General features: G+C 39.8%; 1 protein-coding gene across 1 annotated transcript in view; it reads right to left on the minus strand.

Moving 5' to 3' along the window:
* Nucleotides 1–20526, minus strand: part of LOC114659672 (copine-8) — a 650855-nt gene that overhangs the window by 279535 nt on the left and 350794 nt on the right. Inside the window, exon 7 of the mRNA XM_028812277.2 lies at nt 12484–12547. Within this exon, the coding sequence (XP_028668110.1) occupies nt 12484–12547 (64 nt within the window). The remainder of the gene's footprint in view (nt 1–12483; nt 12548–20526) is intronic.

Raw genomic sequence — 20526 nt, forward strand, 5'->3', positions numbered from 1 at the left:
CAGGTGGGGAACCAAAGGACCCAACTCGCTGAGTCAGAAAATCGTCTAACCGCCTGGATGGTACTCCGTGAGAAAAGCATTGGGTCCATCAAAGGTATTGCTAACCCTTTATCCCAAAGATGATATTGTGACCTACTTGCTCATCTTTGAGTGAATGGCAGTTATACATCACTGGAAATGCATGGCTTGGGCACACATACTGGCCCCTTTCCTGATAGCTGAAGCTCAGGGGCACATTATGACATCAATGAACATGTTAGCTGGGGACTATGATCGTTTGAAAAGAGAGATCCTAGAATGCTACGGCATGACTGCGGACCTGTAGGCCAAACAGTGCCACAAGTGGCAGTTTCATCCGGAGCAAACAACGCAATTGCAAGCTGTAGTGTAAGCTTGGACACAGGATGAAACTGGTAAGTTACACACCCGAGCTAACAGTCAAACTCGTTGCCTGTTATTATTTATTCAGCTCGCTTCCTGAGTCTCTCACTTGATTGGTCTGCAGACAAGCGTGAAAGAAAATAGATTGTCTCATTGATACCATTGAATGTCTCTGGCTGGCCATCCAAGCTGAGTGCTCATAACTGCCAGATGATCAGCAGAAACATCAAAGAGATTATGGCCGTAAGTACAAGCCCAGCCAGCGTGACATGGAAATCAAACACCCAAAGGAAGAAGGAGAACTCCACGCCACACATACACTGTTTGAAGTGCGGAGAAGCAGGACACACCATTCCCAGCTGTCTGCAGCTAGACAAACCCATGGACTGTGGCTGGGACCAGGGAGAAAGGTATTGTGCTACTATCAACCCTCTTACTTTTCCTCGTACAGTTGTGTTGGTGGTGAAGGTTTTTAAGATGACAGCATTTATTGATTCAGAGAGTAACATTTCCATTTTTGCTCACCAGTACGTATTTCTACAACAGTGAGTCTCTTGACGGACCGGTCTGACATGTATCCATGGGGAAACCCACTGGTACTGATCCCCCATATGTATAAATTATTTTCCAGGGATTACTCACTCATTAATGGTGGCCATGATGTGAAATCTCCCTAATCCTGTCATACATAAGCAGGACTTGTCCAACAATAACTGCGGAAAAATAACACACCCTCCTATAGTAAAGATGAGCCTTGCTGTGGACGGGGAACCCTTGTCCCAAGTTGTCTCCACACTGTGCATTATCCCAGCTCAAAAAAGTTTGGAAATGTCCACCCAATGGGAAGCCATTGATGTCTTGCCATCAAATATGGATGCCAGCACAAGTGATACCACCTCCACTCCAGTGACTGGTCATCCCAATCCATTTTTATTTTCAATGGTTACCAGATTCCTTTAAATGGGAGCAATTAAACGATGATTCCCTTAAATTTGTTAAAAATGCAGTAGTCTTGGTAGACAGTCAATGTACTGTACATCCCATGCTCCAGGGACCACACTTTGTTTTAAAAGATGAGTTTATTATACTGTGTAGCAGAACATGAGAGTGAGGTAAGGTCATTGCTGCTAGTCCCAAAAGCCTACCAAAGGCAGGTTTGCTAGCTCACACCCACCTCTAAGGTGCCCAACTTGGGACCAATAAAACAATAGAGAGAATTAAACTCTCTTTTTTTTGGTCTGGTATAAATTAAGAGGTTTGTCTATTTTTTTTACTTGTGTCCAGAGCGCCACTTATGACAAATTCCTAGGAAGGACTGAGCTCCTCTTATACCAGTGCCTTTAACTGACATCCCTTTTGAGCAGATTGGAGTAGACATTGTAGGTCCGCTTGAACCTTTAACACGAGGACAAAAGTACATTCTGGTCCTTGTGGATTATGCAACACGGTATCCAGAGACCATTCCCTTGAGACAAGCCAACTCTAAAAACATTGCCCGGGAACTAGTAAGGGTCTTTTTGCATGTCAACATCTCTAAAGAGGTCCTTACAGACCAAAGGATTCCTTTCACCACTGACACGTTCAGGGAAGTTGCCAAGCACTTAAAGACCTCAGTATACCATCCTCAAACTGATGGTCTAGTTGAGTATTTTGATCAGAAACTCAAACAAATGCTACACAAGGTAGTCAGCGAGGACAGAAGAGACTGGGATCAGTCACTAACCCTTGTATTTTCTGCCTATCGGGAAGTCCCACACGCCTCAATGGGGTTCGTGCTCTTTTAAGTTTTATATGAAAGGAAACCTCAAGGGTTATTGGACATCCTAAGGAGGATGAGGCACTCCCTTTGACCTACATCCTTGAATATATTGCACAGTTACATGATAGATTTGATAAAATTAGACCCAACATAAAAGAGAAAATGGAACATGCGAAATCAAATCAGTACAGGCCTGTCTTTAGAGTCAAGCCTTGACCCTTTATAAGTTCCATGTTGGAGGTCAAGTCATGGTTCTTATTTCAACCACTCATTCCAAATTATTATCCCACTGGAAGGGTCCCTATGGGAAAAAAGAGAAAAACTGGTTGTTTGACTGTATTGAAACAACCAAATCGTTTGCCTCACAAAAATATGTATCATATTATCTGCTGAAGCCAAGGAGGAAAAGGGAATCAGATCCCTATTCCAGACAGCCACACACTCTCTTTATCCATAGAGATGCCTTAAACTTTGGACCTACTGTAATTTGACCTCTCATCAACGACTGGAGCTCGAAGCAGCCATCCAATCTGTTCCGATGGTCATGGAGGAAAAGCCAGGTCGAACTTATAATGGCCATGACATTATTACAGGCCCAGGAGATGCTGTCAGGGAACACCCTTATCAACTTCCTGAGGCAAAAGGAACAGAAGTGGAGTTTGAGATCAGACATATGCTATATCTGGATGTTATTGAGGGAAGTTTTAGTCTTTGGTTTAGTCCAATTGTTCTCATCCCAAAGCCAGAGGGGAACTGGTTATGTTTAAATGATTTTCATCAGCTTAAACTAGTCTTCTGATCTGATTTGAAGGCAGTTTCCTTTAACGGAGTCTGCAAAGGAAAAGACAGCATTTAGCACCCCTAGTGGGCACTGGCAATATAGTGTTCTCATGTCTCTGCTATATTGCATTTGCCTCGGCCGCAAATCACTTGGCAGGTTCATGCTTTCTTGGGGTTAAGTGGGATACTACCAACTGTTTGTACCCCACTTCTCTGAAAAAGCTACCTCTTGATTATTTTAACAAAGAGGATGGCTCCCAATAAGGTGACATGGGTTGAAAATACTGACGCTGCATTTTGTGACCTTAAGCAGGCCTTCACATCAGCACCCTTATTAATGACTCCTGAGTTTCCTCTTATTTTTTTCCTTCAGAGCAACGCTTCAGTCACAGGTATTGGTGCCGTATTAAGGCAACGTGTCAATGGCGGTGAACACCCGATAATGTACCTAAACCGGAAACTGCTGGCTAGTAGTAACTGACGGTAGAATGGGAAGCTTTGGAAATTAAATGGGCCATTCAATAGCAATGGTACTACCTACTTGGCTGTGAATTCACTTTCATGGTGGATCATGTACCATCCATTATAGAGGATAGCCCTCCACAAAGAGTCGAATCAGCAAGTCACAAGGTGGTTTTTGGACCTCCAGCTGTACAAATGTTGGGCCCAAAATCACATGGGCTTTATGCCAATGCAGATCCTCTCTCCTTGATATAGAGCCAATTTGTTTGGTCCGCCTGACCCAATGGGTCTGGACTAAGAGGGGGGCTGTGCCCCACACATGAGCTTGGAAGATAACTTAAAGGGCTTATCTGATTGTAATTCCACCCCCTAGGTTTGGCGCTGTTGCCTAACACTTCTAATCCTTTCTCTCCTACATGATGTCACTTCAGGGTCATGGCCCATTGGCACTGCCCTTTCTGGGTTGGCAGCTTCTTTATGGACGCAGCAGCCATCTTTGTCAGTCATGATTTGACTACTGTCTGAAGACAATTACAATTCCCTGATTGTTTTTTGCCCTCTTTTTTCATTAATTATATGTGGTATGCCTGCAAGGTGCCTCAAATGTTTACCTTGTTTTGCTTTCTGTTTCACAAATGTAACCTAATAAAAACAAATTTTGGTGCTGGAGTTTTTTGCCATGCTTTTATAGCTTCTCAGCAACAACAACATTTATTTACAGCATATAGCACATTTTAATTCTAAGAATGTAACTGAAAGTACTTTACAAGATGTCAAAGAGAAAGTTACAAGAAAAGAAAAAACAAATAAATACAGCAAATCCATACAATCACTAGAATCCCTGAAGCCTGTGAAAAAACTTGTAATCCCAGGCCACCTTAAATTCCTTCACACCTCTCCTCATCAGTATCTTTTGTTTGGCAAATGTGTCAATCAGCACAAACAGCAAGCAGCCTACTATCCCATCCCCCCTCCGATGGAGTTGAAGTCAGTCACAAACTTCTCCCAGCTCAAGTCTCTTATTGTGGTGTGAGGTGCTTGGAGGTGTATAGGGTAAATAATGAAAAAGTTACTTGGAATACATACATTTCATGTGTGTTCCGTGTCTACAAAGATCTGTTTAAGTGTAGGATGACACAAAATGTGAGGCAAGAAATACTGAACACATACTTAAAACAGAAACTTTTTCCATATACTAATAATGACGTAAAGTGTATAATATGTGAAAATTTTAGTCCAAATATCCAATAAACATGTTATTAGTATAACATAGAAAAAGTTTTATGGGCTCATAAGCATTGCCCTACTGTCTGCTATCTAATCATGTTCAAAACTATTTTATTTCAGTTCATTTTGTTAGAACAGTGGAAAAAACAGGTAATTCAGCCCAACATACTGTAGCTCTTGAATCTCTGTTTACCTAACTCTTGCAAAAAAGATCAAGTCAAGTTTTGCTGGTTCACAATGTCATCCACACTATTTGATAACTTTCCCAATGCATCTATGATTTTTTGAATGGGAAAAAGATTTCCAACATTTTAACCTTAACCAATTTCTACCTGTATTCCAGTTTTCTTGTTGAAGAAAATATTTTAAAGTTACAAAAGTGGTCATCCATACTAATTCCCATCCTAATTTTGAATATTTCTATGATGTTTCCACTTAAGTTCAATTTGTCTGAACTATAAAAGGTTCAGCTCTATCAGTCTTTCCTCAAATCCTTGAAATAAGCTAGTTATTATTCTCTGGGCTTTCCTTGGCACTACAATTTTTTTTGTAAAATGGGGACTAAAACCACATAAAGTACTCCAGATGAGGCCTCACTATTGTATATGTGAGTATATACGGTAATAAGTCGGGTCTTGAGACCCGAAAAATCGATCATAAAATCAGATCCCGACTTATACGGTCATTCAAAAATACAACCCTTACTTTTTTTTTTTTTTTTTTTTTACATCTTCTTGCTTCCTCGAATCTCGCACCAGTTTCTCAGACACATCAAATTTTGTTGCAGCAGCACAGTTACCAATTTCTTTCGACACTTCAATGACTTTTAATTTAAAACCAGCTTCATATTTTCTTTTGATTGAACACTCCATCATAAATAAGGGATGCTCTTACGATAAAGGTGTATGAGGGTGTGAGATACAAAAAACACAAATCAGTGAAAACGTTGCTTCGGAATAGTTTGGGTATTACCGTGTGGTCACATAGGCACAATACATAGACAAAAAAGGCAGTGGGCTCTGTGGTTACTCTCTCAGGGGGGCGTTAGCATATCATAATCTCTTGGACCAATAACGTGAGTTTTCCGCATTCGGCTTACATGAGTGATATTATAAAATATTGGAAATTATACAGTAAAATCAAGCCCTGACTTATCTGCCAGAAAACTTAAAACGTGAGTATATATGGTATATACATTAAGCATGAGCTCTCCTTACTCTAGACTCTGTTCTATGTAACTTAATATACTATTAGCCTCCTTAATGACTTCTATCTCGATGCGGAGAGTGCGTAATGTATACTGTCAAGTTTCACAACCCCATAATGCATTCATGTAACATTTTTCACATGTAATTATTTACATTTGTTTACATGCAATTTCACCTCTCATATGTCTGCCCAAGACTGAATTCTGTTCAGGCCTCGCTGTAACAATTCAGCTAATTCTATATCATATATCTTTCTATCTAGTTTGGTACCAGCTGTACCAACTAACCAGACTGTTATTTATATTCTTATCAAAATCCATTATTTATATTAGAAACAGTAGCAGCTGTAGAACTGACACCACTTTCTAAATTCTTCTAAATCAGATAAAGTTCCTCTTACCATACCTTTTGTGTTTCATGTTTAAGGCAATTTTGCAGCCTTCTACGCTCTGTTACTCAAGGATCTCTTTCCAGAGATTCAAAAGCCCCTCATGTGGGACCTTATAAAAAGCTTTCCTAAAATCATGAAAAAATATAATTTGCACCTCTCTTATCATATGAATTCTAGCATATTAGTAAAACATGACTTCTCCTCATCTAAACCCATAGTGGTTGCCTTGACATGTGTGGCTCAGACTTTTCCTTAATTCGTTCTTCAATCAGATGTATGTTAAGCTCACTGGCTTACAGTTACTTGGATCAGCCCAACCACCTTTTTTTAAACATGACAGGACATTTGCTGGTTTCTGGTCTTTAGGGATTTCCCCAGTGTGAGTGCTTTCTATTCTGTAACTATGTTTCTTACTTTAGTCAAGTTACCTTCTCAAGTGGTTTTACTTTATCTGATTGAAAATTTTGTCATACTTCTTCCCTGTAGTTTTCAGCACTACAATTTGCTTTTTTCAGTTTGCTGTGTTGTGATCTTCTTTGCCATGTATAGTGTGCTATGTGATGGTGAAGGATGTTAATTGCAATATACCAAAACAAACATTGATTGGTTGTTTGATATTGCCTAGAAAACTAGCATGCTGGCATGGAGGCAAAGGTGAAAAAAGTGTGATTGAAAACACAAGGTTCAATGCATCACCCTGCAAGTTGGTCTTATGATCAGTGTGAAGATCAGATAATTGGTGTTTCTAACTCAAAACCCATGCTGACAGGAAAAAAAAGTGAATCCCTTTTCTATTTTTAAAATTACTGTATGTTTGGAAACCTAAATTTGCCTCTCCCTATTTAGAACCTTGATTTTTTGAGCTATTTATTATTTTAAATATGCTTACCAGTATATAATTATTTGAAATGGCAGCCATGATCATCGAGTGCTTTTGAACCTAAATCAGTCTGAAGACATTTAACTGAAGCTATTCCAGTGTTTATAGCCCACAAGAACTGACTTGCAGGGCTTGCCAAGAAAAGTTAACATAGAAATGGTTGCTTCTTGCCAGAATTTACTGAGTGTATTTGCTAGCAGGTAAAGTAAGACAAAGTTGCAGGCAGAGTGTAGGTGACAGAATGGGAGGTGAGAATAAGTTTTTTTATGTTTATATGGCAAAGGCAAAAAGATAAGCAACCACGCAAATTATTTAGGAGTCACCCTGCTTATATAGACAAACACAGTTGGATAGCTGCAATGTATGATGTACTTAGATATTTATCTTTTTGTTGATTTATTATTACAATCAACATTCATCATCTGTGGAATTCTTTGATTGTCATTTCCTCTTTTACTTTCTCACACTACTGACTTTATGCACTGTACCAACCCAAAAAGCTTCTTTGTTTCTTATTTCATATGCACTGTACCAACCCAAAAAGCTTCTTTGTTTCTTATTTCAACAAGATCATAGCTTCCCTCCTTTCTTCCTAGTTCCATCATCCTCCCAGGATGCAATCTAATCTTTAAGATATACCCTGTCAAACATCATATGACATGACTCTTCATTTAGAAAACATCTGCTCTAAAGAAATCATTGTTGCCACAGGTACACTGATGAGCTAAATTAAATCAAACAGTAACCTGCCTTGTTTCTCTGTAAATGGGGGTATCTAGTAAAACTTCCTGCTTCAAGGGATAGGTATTTTTTATGGTTGTAAATACTGTCTCGGTGCCAGGTAAGGTCCTTGCTAGGGTCATCCTAAATAGGATCCGTGATCACTTGTTCATCCACCAGCGACTGGAACAGTCTGATTTTACACCTAAGAAGTCTACCATCGACCACATCCTGGCATCGAGGGTTCTCATGGAGCACAAGCGAGAATATTGTCAGAGTTTCTTTGCAGCCTTTGTCGATTTTCACAAAGCGTTCGACTCAGTTGATCGAGCTGCCCTGTGGGACATCCTGAGGGTTCACGGGATACCCTGGAGGTTGCTGGATATCATGGCCTGCCTGTACACTGGTACTGTGAGTGCTGTGCAGAGTGGAGGCAGAACCTCTGCGTTTTTCCCAGTTGATTCTGGGGTTTGTCAGGGGTGTGTTCTTGCTCCTACTCTGTTCCAATGCTTGTATGGACTGGGTGTTGTGGAAGGTCGTGGGGTCCAGCAACTGTGGGGCATCTGCTGGTGAAGAAAGATTCACGGATCTTGACTTTGCTGATGATGCTGTGATCTTCGTGGAGTTAATGGAGGCTCTGATTGGGGCACTCGAGAGACTGAGCGAGGAGTCTGAGTGTCTGGGCTTGCGAGTGTCCTGGATAAAAACCAAGATCCAGGCCTTTAATGACCTCTTGGGGACAGCCATCAGCAGTGTGTCTGTTTGTGGAGAGAGTGTCAACCTTGTTGAGAGGTTTACTTACCTTGGCAGTGACATTCATGTCTCTGGTGACTCTTCCAATGAAGTCAGTAGAAGGATTGGGAGAGCTTGGGGGGTCACAATGTTGCTGGAAAGGGGCGTGTGGTGCTCCCAATAACTATGCAAAAGGATGAAGGTCCAAGTCTTAGAGTCCTGTTGCTTCCTGTCTTGCTATATGGTTGCGAGACATGGACAATATCCAGTGACCTGAGAAGAAGACTGGACTCCTTTGGTACTGTGTCTCTCCAGAAAATCCTTGGGTACCATTGGTTTGACTTTGTGTTGAATGAGCGGTTGCTCATGGAGTCCTGAATGAGGCAAGGCACATTACCTGCATTGTGAGGGAGCGTCAGTTACGGCACTATGGCCATGTGGCGTGTTTCCTCGAGGGTTAACCAGCTCGTAAGATCCTCACTGTTGGGGACCCAAGTGGCAGGACCAGGCCAAGGGGTCGCCCACGTAACACCTTGCTACGGCAGATAGAAGGTCATTTCCGGAGGGTGGGACTGGACCTGTACCAGTGCATGCTCCCCAACTTGACTTGACTTGACTTTTTTATAAAACAGATCCCACACCCTCAACAAATCGCAGTTCCTTCATTCTAAATTACCTGCCATGACCTTACCTTCTTTGATTTGAGACATGCAACAATTTTACAATTAAATGTATAAAACTTGTCAAAGTTGTATCTGCTTTGTAAGCAAGGTGGTGTCACAGTTACTAACTCAGTGGTTTATACATCTTGAGCCAGACCCGTGAAAAGTTATTTGTTCAGCCACACAAAGCTCAGCCCCTGCCAGAATGCTGTGTAGCTACAGGGTGGTCAAGAAGCCACACGAGACATCTATCTTACAGAGCTTATATATTGTGGAAATGGTGCTCATGTGTAGATATATTAAGGTACGGAATGAAACTGAAAGACTGACTGCACATTTTCTAAGATGTACACTTTTTAATGTGACTGAATATAGAAATATAAAAAATAAGGCAAGATTATTAATTAATAGTTCAAATTGCTTTGAATTAAACAATAGTAGTAAATGAGTTTTAGGTTTGCATTTGAATATGAAAAACCAGAGGCTTAGTAAGTTATTACAGAAAGTGTGTAGTTCAAAACTGACCTTTTTTGGTTGATACTGATTATTTCACTTATATCACAGTTGTTAATCAAAATCAAATATAAATTTAAAAAGATACAAAGATTAATACTCTATATAGAGTTGTCAGAATCAGGAGATTTTATATAGATGCTAAAATAGAGAGAGAGAGAGAGAGAGAGAGAGAGAGAGAGAGAGAGAGAGAGAGAGAGAGAGAGAGAGAGAGAGAGAGAGAGAGAGAGAGAGAGAGAGAGAGAGAGAGAGAGAGAGAGAGAGAGAGAGAGAGAGAGAGAGAGAGAGAGAGAGGTTAGGAGCACGTACTGATACAGCACATTGCTGCACCCACCACATGACAAACCAACTCAGGATCCAGATTAGGACCCGAGTGCAGCCATGCAACGGGTAACACCTCAGCACCACACTAGTTCAGATGGAGTGGAACAGTGTGAGGTTTTTTATGGTGGATGGAGTGCCAATTCTGCCACCAACCCCCAAGTGTTTCCCTGCAGGTTGGAGGGCCTACGTGCAGGGCTGGATGCAGATTAACATCATACCCAGGATGGAGGAATTGCAGGTTAACAGCCTTGCTCAAGGGCCCAACAGAGCAGAGTCCCTTTTGGCATTTACAGGACTCGAACCGGCAACCTTCTGATTGCCAATGCAGATCCCTAGCCTCAGTGCCACCACTCCACCCATGCTAAAATAGAATAGAATAAAATAAAATTGAACAGAATAGATATGCTTAGCAGATGAGATATTAATTTCAACCTTCATGTTCAGTGTATTAGGTGAGTTATGTGACCTAATGTTTCAGGATCTATATCAATATTCAAAATTCACATTCAGTCTCTTTATTGTTAACTGTGTGATTCTGCAGTTTTACTGAACCTAGCTGTGCTGATCTTTTTAAATAGGTGTTTTTAAAGTTGTACCTTTCATTTATTCAATCACTTTGCAATTGATAGTATATAGTTTTAAGGAAGTAGCATTAATTAAATACAAATGTATTAAAATTTTTTAACAAGTCTGCCCACTTTAAAAACAGGCATTGTACACATCTTGAAACGTGGTCCAACACAATGTAATGCAATTTCTAGGAGCACATCCTCAGATAAAATTCAAACAAAATATACAATGAGTGACTTGTTATGGTTTTTTGCATACATCTACTAGGCTATCCACCATCCATTCATCCTTTGAAAAGGGTGGTTAGCAGGTTGCAACATGATGGTGATTTACTGAATGCTGCAAAATCCTGACAACGGTGCCTTGACACCAACTTCTCTGGGCTGGGATTGATGTTTTACTATTATGGTCTACTATTAAGTCTGCACATGTTTATTATTATTGTTATTGCAGTTATTTAAGGTAGAACTTGACTAAGTCTTTGTGTGCTACCTGATGTTTTGAAATGCTCCCTGTGAGGCCATTATGAGACGGAATGTAACATAACAGCAGACAAGGGAGAGGGTTCTCTGCCTTGCAGACGAGCGAGAACATGCAAATTTAGCGCATATACAACCTGGTGTGGGGTCTGAATCTGGAATGCTGGATCCAGGCAGTAAAAAGTAATTTATTAATGGCTAATTTGGAAAATTTTAGGAGACAGGCTAAAGTATATGTTTTCTACGCAGTAGGTCAAGTCATGAGATGTATGTATAAGAAATTCTCCATCTCCCTCGCCATCACACATGTTCATACACTGCACATTAAGTCAGTTATAATGACAGAAGTGAGAATTTTGCATTTCTTAGCTTCTCTTGGGACCATTGTAAAGCTGACGATGAAACAAGGCAGAACAAACTAGAGACCCATAAATTACATTTATAGTAGCCTTGCCCTATGTAAGTAAGAACCAAGTGCGAATAACATTCATTTTTTAGCAATCTTTTATATCAACATTTTATAAAAAATTAAAGATAGACATAAATGATATGTTTACTTCCAATTGCTCCAATCAATATTTAAAAAGAAGATAGCAATTAAATATTAATTGGATGTAAAACATTAAAAAAATGAATGGCACTAAGTTCCTGTTATAAAAGAGAAAATAAGAGAAGGGTGGTTACCTTTTTGATAATGTTACTATATAAATAAAATATTGTTATTATTATCTTTATTATTACTTGGTAAATACAATGGTAAGCAATCAATACTGCACATGAAATGCAGTCAGTGAGGGAAATGAAACCGCTTGACTTTGCCTGTGACCAGCATAACTGCTTGCTATTCCTCATAACAGTACACTAGCACCTGAAAACTAAATAATTTTACTCTATTGGATGTAGATAAGTATTCTATGACACTGCCCAGCACATTCAAAGAAAGTAAAACTACACAAATTCACATTGCTTTCCTCCTGACATAATCAGATAATACCTCATGTTCAAAGAAGCAGACATAGATATGCACTGTTAAATTTTGTGAAAAAGAATATTTTTTTCAAGGATAGCAACAGAAAGCATTTATGTTCCAACCTTTTTAAAAGTATGCATATTTAGACAGAATACAAGAAAAAAATGTATGTAAAAACTCACATCAAAGTACTTGCATTTAAAACTGATGACATATTTTCAGGTGCATTCACCAAGAGTACACCACAGGCACACATGTATTTACAGTATCATTCCATGCTCCCATTTTGAAGGCAACTACTCATTACTTCAAAAGGAGGCATTCGAGCAAGAGCTAATGATGATGAAGCTTTTTCTCCAGGCTCACTGTAATTTGAAGGCCTGAAAATATATGCAGCTCCATTATCTCAGTAAATAAGTACTTACTCTGCAGTTGCTCAGTTCCTCCGCTTTCACGATGATTGTTCCGCATTTCCTACCAGGGATACCACTGTTAAAAACAAAAACTATTATTATTCCAGCTTCTTCAGACTCTATACCTCTGTCATAATTTTGCTTTTTATTGTCTAAGCAATAAACACTGTTTAACTAGAGTTTAGGGATTTCTATATTTGTTATTTTGTTCAGATCTTTAGGTAAGCCTTTAGCAATCCAGTATATACACATATTGGTACAGACAGCTTTAACATTACTGACTAATAATGTATTTTAAAACCAAATAGTGTAGAATTTATTGATTTGGAGATTTATTAAACAATATAGAATGAGTAATATTATTCTGTTTATAAAAAAGCAAAGGTACTGTAAGATTAATCACAACATAAACATTTTTGATTTTTATTGTAAAAATGAATCAAAAATTAGTGTGTTTCCACTGGGCTTCATTCTTTTACCAGTTTCCAGTTTCCTGTGACCATGGGAGTATAATTATAGAAAAAAGCTGAAAAACATTTTCTCTTGAGAGTCTACCAGCAAAAACTCTAATTTTTTGCTCATAGCCCAAATTTTTCATTACAAAATTATACAACACACATCTACATCATTTAAATATGAGCCAATTTAGAATCAGTTGCCAGTAAATGTAACCTGCATGTCACTGCAATGTGGACAGAAACCAGGAGACATTCATACAAACAAAGCAAGATCTAGCTAACTACACCCCAAAGGCAGCTAGGAACCACACCACTGCAAGTCAACACAATATTCTTATAAAAATATGTGTTCAAAGGAACAGAAAACATTTTATAGTATAATATATAAAGCAAGAGTGATTTCTCCTTTTATAACCCATTTTTAGACTAGCTCACATTGTCAAAACAGGCCAAGCTTCTATATGCTAGAATAACTACACATTGAAAGGGTGGTGACCAGCATGCAGAAAACAGCTTTTATTTTTATTGCAGAAAACATATTAATTAATCAGCGTCTGTTTCAAGCAGCTATTCATGGCACATCATCACTGCTTAAAGATGTCAAGCAAATTAGTATAAAGGTAACGGTTAATTAGATCCTATTTAAATCAATCAAGTTAGTGAAGATCATTATTTCTATGAATGGGCCAGTTGTGTACAAACAATTGTTCAGATAGATAGATAGATAGATAGATAGATAGATAGATAGATAGATAGATAGATAGATAGATAGATAGATAGATAGATAGATAGATAGATAGATAGATAGATAGATAGATAGATAGATACTTTATTAATCCCAATGGGAAATTCACATTCTTCAGCAGCAGCATACTGATACAATAAATAATATTAAATTAAAAAATGATAATAATACAGGTGAAAAAAACAGACAATAACTATGTATAATGTTAAATATTAACGTTTACCCCCCCTGGTGGAATTAAAGAGTCGCATAGTTTGGGGGAGGAACAATCTCCTCAATCTGTCTGTGGAGCAGGACAGTGACAGCAGTCTGTCGCTGAAGCTGCTCTTCTGTCTGGAGATGACATTATTTAGTGGATGCAGTGGATTCTCCATAATTGATAGGAGCCTGCTGAGCGCCCTTCGCTCTGCCACAGATGTTAAACTGTCCAGCTCCATGCCAAATTCATTACCAAGTTCACACTAACTATACATTATTCTTAAAGTCTACCTTGATATTTACATATGCAGTACCTCCTAGAGGGGTTTCTGTAACATTATCTTTCATTAGTTTATAGACATAAGGAGTATGGAAATCCATGAAGCAATTCCGACAATATTCTTTTTTCCTTCATTTTGAAAACTACTGCATTCTTCTTACATTGCTTTGTATACTTCAGGTGTATACAGAACAAGACAACTATTGCAAATGAAATGACTGAAAATCAGTATGTGTCATGATCAGGCTCATGTTTCTAATTTTTCTATAAATTCTCCTTGAACTCTAAAAATTAGTCCTTGGTTTAGAGGTCAAAGAATCTTGTGGTCATATTTATTTTGATATCTGATACATTTTCAATAATGCTGAAATCAAATGATGTACTTTTATTTTTCTTATGAGCGCCGCCATTTTCACATCATATCCAAGTCAAGAGTAAAGAGGACGCATTGAGCTCTTTTTTGTTGTCTTTAACTGGATTCAACCCAAACCTTTAATAATAATAATTCATTACATTTATATAGCGCTTTTCTCAGTACTCAAAGCGCTATCCACACAGGGAGGAACCGGGAAGCGAACCCACAATCTTCCAAAGTCTCCTTACTGCAAAGCAGCAGCACTACCACTGCGCCACCTTCAACTTTAATTCCTCTGTTGTGTTGAAATATTTCTGGTTAACAAATTCTGGCTCTGATATTTTTACAATTTAAGACTGACATTTTGGTTCTTGTTATTTGTGTATTTATTTATTGTTTTTTGAATTCTTTCCCTCTTTATTTGACTATGTGTTTTTTAGTGTGTATTAAGCCTTGGTTATTTCTCTCTTGATCTTCAATCTACGACATACCACTTATTGCTTTGATTAAGATCCATTTCCAGATTCGATTTCCATTTAAATTCTGCTGCTGCCCCATGCAGTTAACACAGTATTGGCAGGAGAAACATAATACAAAATCAGAACACAGACAGACAGACAGACAGACCAACAGATAGATAGAAAATTTGCAAACAAATAAAATTCTTCTCAGCTGTGTACTGCTATAGTGTTAATTTCATCAAAATACATATACATTTGGACTTTCCTTCTTATTATATAACTAGATGTCCCCCGTGGCTCCACACATGTAGTAGTGAAACAGGACAAACTTTAAAAAAATCAATAAAACAAAAATGTCGTCCTGGCCAAGCAGAAGGTAGGTACACTCCAATGTCAAATGTTGGCACAGTATCTGATTGTGTTCATCTTTGACAGGACAGTGTCCCCTGTGTGGGGAGAAAAGCATGTGGCTGTGATATCTCTGGTAATCAGCAGTTACCCTCTAAAACATGTAGCTCTGATCTCCCTCTCAAAAACATAAAACGTTACTCCTTAACAATATGTGGAACAAACAGGTATGGCTAGCTAAACGGAGGCAAGGTATGCTCCAACACATGGCGAGAAGCAGACCGAGTCAAACGGAGCCTGGAGAGTGAGTGAGGATGGCCCTGTCCCCCTCCACTTGGCCCGCAACTGCTCTCCTGGATTTGCGCAAATAAATCGGTTCTGCAAGTGAACTATGATATTTAGTGGGATGACAGAAGTTGCAAAATCAAACTGAATGGTCAAGCAAATTATAGAAAAAAAACCTGATCTAAATCTTTTAAGTAGTTCTCTCATGAAAAGCGAGACAGATTTTATATATATCTAGATATAGAAGTTTACACTTCCAAGTACAATCTAGTAAATATTACAAACATATCAGTTCAGCTTTTTTATATTTAGATTATTTCATACTTTGATAGATTTTTCTTTTATAAATAAAGTAAAATCATTTCACATTAGTTGCAGCAGTCCAAATACTATGATGTTCTGTATGTCTGTCTGTGTCTTATACCATGTACTTCTGTAGATATTTTTAGTGTAAAACATTCTGCAGCATGTTTTTAATATGAAGAGTATTACGTTTTCCAAAAGAGACTGAGGATAAGGCTAAGAAAAATGACAAACAAAAAACTTACAAGAAAACTTTAGGAACAGTATTATTGATATATTTCAAACAAAAATCACAGTATTAGTATGTCACAACTTGCAAGTCCTTAAAAGATGCAGATTTATGAAGCAGAAAAGTATCTTTCCATCTAGAGATACACTCTGTGATTGCAACATCAGGATTTTTTTCAGTTCAAAAGTAATGTGATCATTGCAATTGCTTGTCTTCAAAAGGAATAAACAATTTTCAGCACATCAGCTGCATATTGGAAGAACTGCGGAAATGTGTTTTCTTCGTACTTGATAACATCAATCAGCTATCACAATGGTAAAAGATTGATTTAAACTTGAGTTACTATCCATTTTGCACAGCTAGAATACCTACTGAACTGAATAAAAACTAAGTAAATTGCTCCATTAAACCAGTAATGGAAACTGTAGCAAGAAACATGATTATTGTGGATGCAATCATAACAGCAAGCTATAAATAGAAAATACAGGGTTCCAATCCAAAGCTACTACTATCTACTTACATGTTTTTAATAATACATTTAACCATACACCTCCTTCCATCTATCTACAATGGCAACAGTTTCATATTCCTTTCTTTAAATTAGACTGTCTATAGTGAGGAAGTTCAGTAATGCATTGCACCCATTTGTCATTCCTATTCACCTAATTTTTCCAAAATAGCATCCTTCTTTTAGTTTTATGTGAGGCTATTGTCAAGTCTCACCCTCAGGTAAGCCTTCTGTCGCAGAATAATCATATTGTGTGCCTATGGCATTGAGCCAGATGAGCATTTTGCCAAAGGTCATTCCTTATATGAAGGGAACTGCATGTAAATTTTCTTTGGTCTTTCTGCTTTGGATTTCCTCTGTGAGTTGCTTGGACTTCATTACAGTGTGCCTTACCTTTTGGCTTTTTTTTTTTCTATTAATGTTTTGCCTTACAGACAACACAACTATGATTTTGCTTTTACTTGTTTACTAAAGGTTCCATCATCCCCCCACTTTTATCAGTAAATTATTCTTTGCCTTAATCTAAACAATAAAATTGACCAGGAGATTGCATGCCTTACTTTACTGGTCAAATACTTTTATATACAATTTCTTCCATAAGACCAGCAAATGTTTGTTCTACCTCACTGGAAAAGTGGCAGGTGAAACAGTTTAACAGGATCAAGAGATGAATGAAACAAAAATCAAAGTAGTAAACTGTAAATTATAGTGGGGATCATAAATGTTGTGAATCATGTACCAGACCCCCTAAGAGACTTACTTTAGGCTGAGAACTCCCTATCTATCAGCATCCAAAAAAGGACATATCCCACATGTCTATATAGACCTACTACCTGTTAAGTGCATATAACAAAACTATTTAAACCAAGGCACTTTTACTATGGAAAAATAGATAGACCTTCCCATGGGCTCACCACCTATGGGAGGGGCCAAGGAGGTCGGGTGCAGTGTGAGTTGGGTGGTGGCCGAAGGCGGGGACCTTGGCGGTCCGATCCTCGGCTACAGAAGCTGGCTCTTGGGACGTGGAATGTCACCTCTCTGAAGGGGAAGGAGCCTGAGCTAGTGCGCGAAGTTGAGAGGTTCCGGCTAGATATAGTTGGACTCACCTCGACGCACAGCTTGGACTCTGGAACCAATCTCCTTGAGAGGGACTGGACTCTGTACCACTCTGGAGTTGCCCCCGGTGAGAGGCGCCGAACGGGTGTGGGTATACTTATTGCCCCCCGACTTGGAGCCTGTACATTGAGGTTTACCCCGGTGGACGAGAGGGTAGCCTCCCTTCGCCTTCGGGTGGGGGGACGGGTCCTAACTGTTGTTTGTGCGTATGCACCGAACAGCAGTTCGGAGTACCCACCCTTTTTGGAGTCCCTGGAGGGGGTGCTAGAGGGCATACCTTCTGGGGACTCCCTCGTTCTGCTGGGAGACTTCAATGCTCACGTGGGCAATGACAGTGAGACCTGGAAGGGCGTGATTGGGAGGAATGGCCCCCCCGATCTGAACCCGAGCGGTGTTTTGTTATTGGACTTCTGTGCTCGTCACGGATTGTCCATAACGAACACCATGTTCAAGCATAGGGGTGTTCATATGTGCACTTGGCACCAGGACACCCTAGGCCTCAGTTCGATGATCGACTTTGTGGTCGTGTCGTCGGACTTGCGGCCACATGTCTTGGACACTCGGGTGAAGAGAGGGGCGGAGCTGTCAACTGATCACCACCTGGTGGTGAGTTGGCTTCGATGGTGGGGGAGGATGCCGGTCAGGCGTGGTAGGCCCAAACGTGTTGTGAGGGTCTGCTGGGAACGTCTGGCAGAGCCCCCTGTCAGAAGTAGCTTCAACTCCCACCTCCGGCAGAACTTCGACCACATCCCGAGGGAGGTGGGGGACATTGAGTCCGAATGGGCCATGTTCCGTGCCTCTATTGTTGAGGCAGCTGACCGGAGCTGTGGCCGTAAGGTGGTCGGTGCCTGTCGTGGCGGCAATCCCCGAACCCGTTGGTGGACACCGGCAGTGAAGGATGCCGTCAAGCTAAAGAAGAAGTCCTACCGGTCCCTTTTGTCCTGTGGGACCCTGGAGGCAGGTGATAGGTACTGGCAGGCCAAGCGGAATGCAGCTTTGGTGGTTGCTGAGGCAAAAACTCGGGCGTGGGAGGAGTTTGGGAAGGCCATGGAGAACGACTTTCGGACGGCTTCGAGGAGATTCTGGTCCACCATCCGGCGTCTCAGGAAGGGGAAGCAGTGCAGTGTCAACACTGTATATGGTGGGGATGGTGTGCTGCTGACCTCGACTTGGGACGTTGTGGGTCGGTGGGGGGAGTACTTCGAAGACCTCCTCAATCCCATTAACATGCCTTCCAATGAGGAAGCAGAGCCTGGGGACTCAGAGGTGGGCTCCCCCATCTCTGGGACTGAGGTCACCGAGGTGGTCAAAAAACTCCTTTGTTCCAGGGCCCCGGGGGTGGATGAGATACGCCCAGAGTTCCTCAAGGCTCTGGATGTTGTAGGACTGTCTTGGTTGACACGCCTCTGCAACATCGCATGGACATCAGGGACAGTGCCTCTGGATTGGCAGACCGGGGTGGTGGTCCCACTCTTTAAGAAGGGGGATCGGAGGGTGTGTTCCAACTACAAAAATATCAAACAAAAACTTAATAACTGACTCTTGGATGAAGTAAATAAAATATTAAATGCCCCAACTTTCATTACAGTTAACTTAATCAGCCAACACACCTGAATGTTACGCAGGCATACAGTGTCTAACTTGTTTTTAAAATTTACAACGATACTCAATATTTATGTCGATATGTAAACATTTATAAATGGCATGAGGCATATAGGCTTATTACAAAAAACTCAGCATCAGCAGTCAGCACAAATTCTTGCCATATTTAGTAAGCATCTCCTGCATGCAAAGGAGAGACACTTTATACAAGTTTTTTTTTTTTTAATTGCATGTGCGTCTTCTCACCTGGTATTGGATTGTTTTACTGCAAGTGAGAGGAACGCAAAGGGAAGCTGTGAGATTAGTGGCTTTCCAATATCACACTAATGCTGGACCCCTTTACTGTTTAATTGTAACCAGCAAAACAACATTTTCAGTCAGCTGGAAATATAAAATAATAAATGAAGTAGAACCTAATATTGTTCTAAATTAATTGCTTATAAAGATTACATTCATACATATTTCACAGAATATGTATTTAAATAGGAAGTGGCATGGTGGGCTATTATAAAAACTGTTCATCCTGTGGATCCTTGCACACAAAATGGTGGTACCTTATTCACATTTGCGTTGTTGTGTATGGCACTGCCTCTGCATATGTTTTTGGTGTCCACCTCCTTTCGAATGCTGAGACAGTGTCACACCATGTCTTGAGTTGCCTATCAGAGTGGCATGGCAACTCTCACCTTACTAAGTTTACATTTCAGTACAGAGCAGGCTTGTCTTTTTGGCAATCACTTATTTGGTATGGAAAGTGGCACTTTGTACAGGTTTTATTTTATTTTTTATGAGTACACTGAATTCCCTGGCACTGTGGCTATGTTTCTTCAGTTGTCAATTTCCTTGGCTATGTTGCCTTTCATGGGGTAGTGACTATTCCTTTGTCATTTTGTATATCAAGCAAACTTGACTTTTGGACAAATAGCTTGTTTGCCAGGTAAAGTGATGTGAGATTGTTATGGTATTACGGTGATGGATCTGAACGGCTTCTGGGACACCGCCAACTATGATTGTACCCACACTCGATGACAATGTCCTCCATCAGTTTTATATTCTTCCTTCTCATGCTGCCTACAATGGAGAGTCATCTGAGAACCTCTGTAGATTACATAAATTGGAGCCAAATTTTAAATTGATTTGTATTGAAGATGAACACATAAAGTAGGA

This window comes from Erpetoichthys calabaricus, chromosome 1, assembly GCF_900747795.2.
Source record: "Erpetoichthys calabaricus chromosome 1, fErpCal1.3, whole genome shotgun sequence".
Lineage (NCBI taxonomy): Eukaryota > Metazoa > Chordata > Cladistia > Polypteriformes > Polypteridae > Erpetoichthys > Erpetoichthys calabaricus.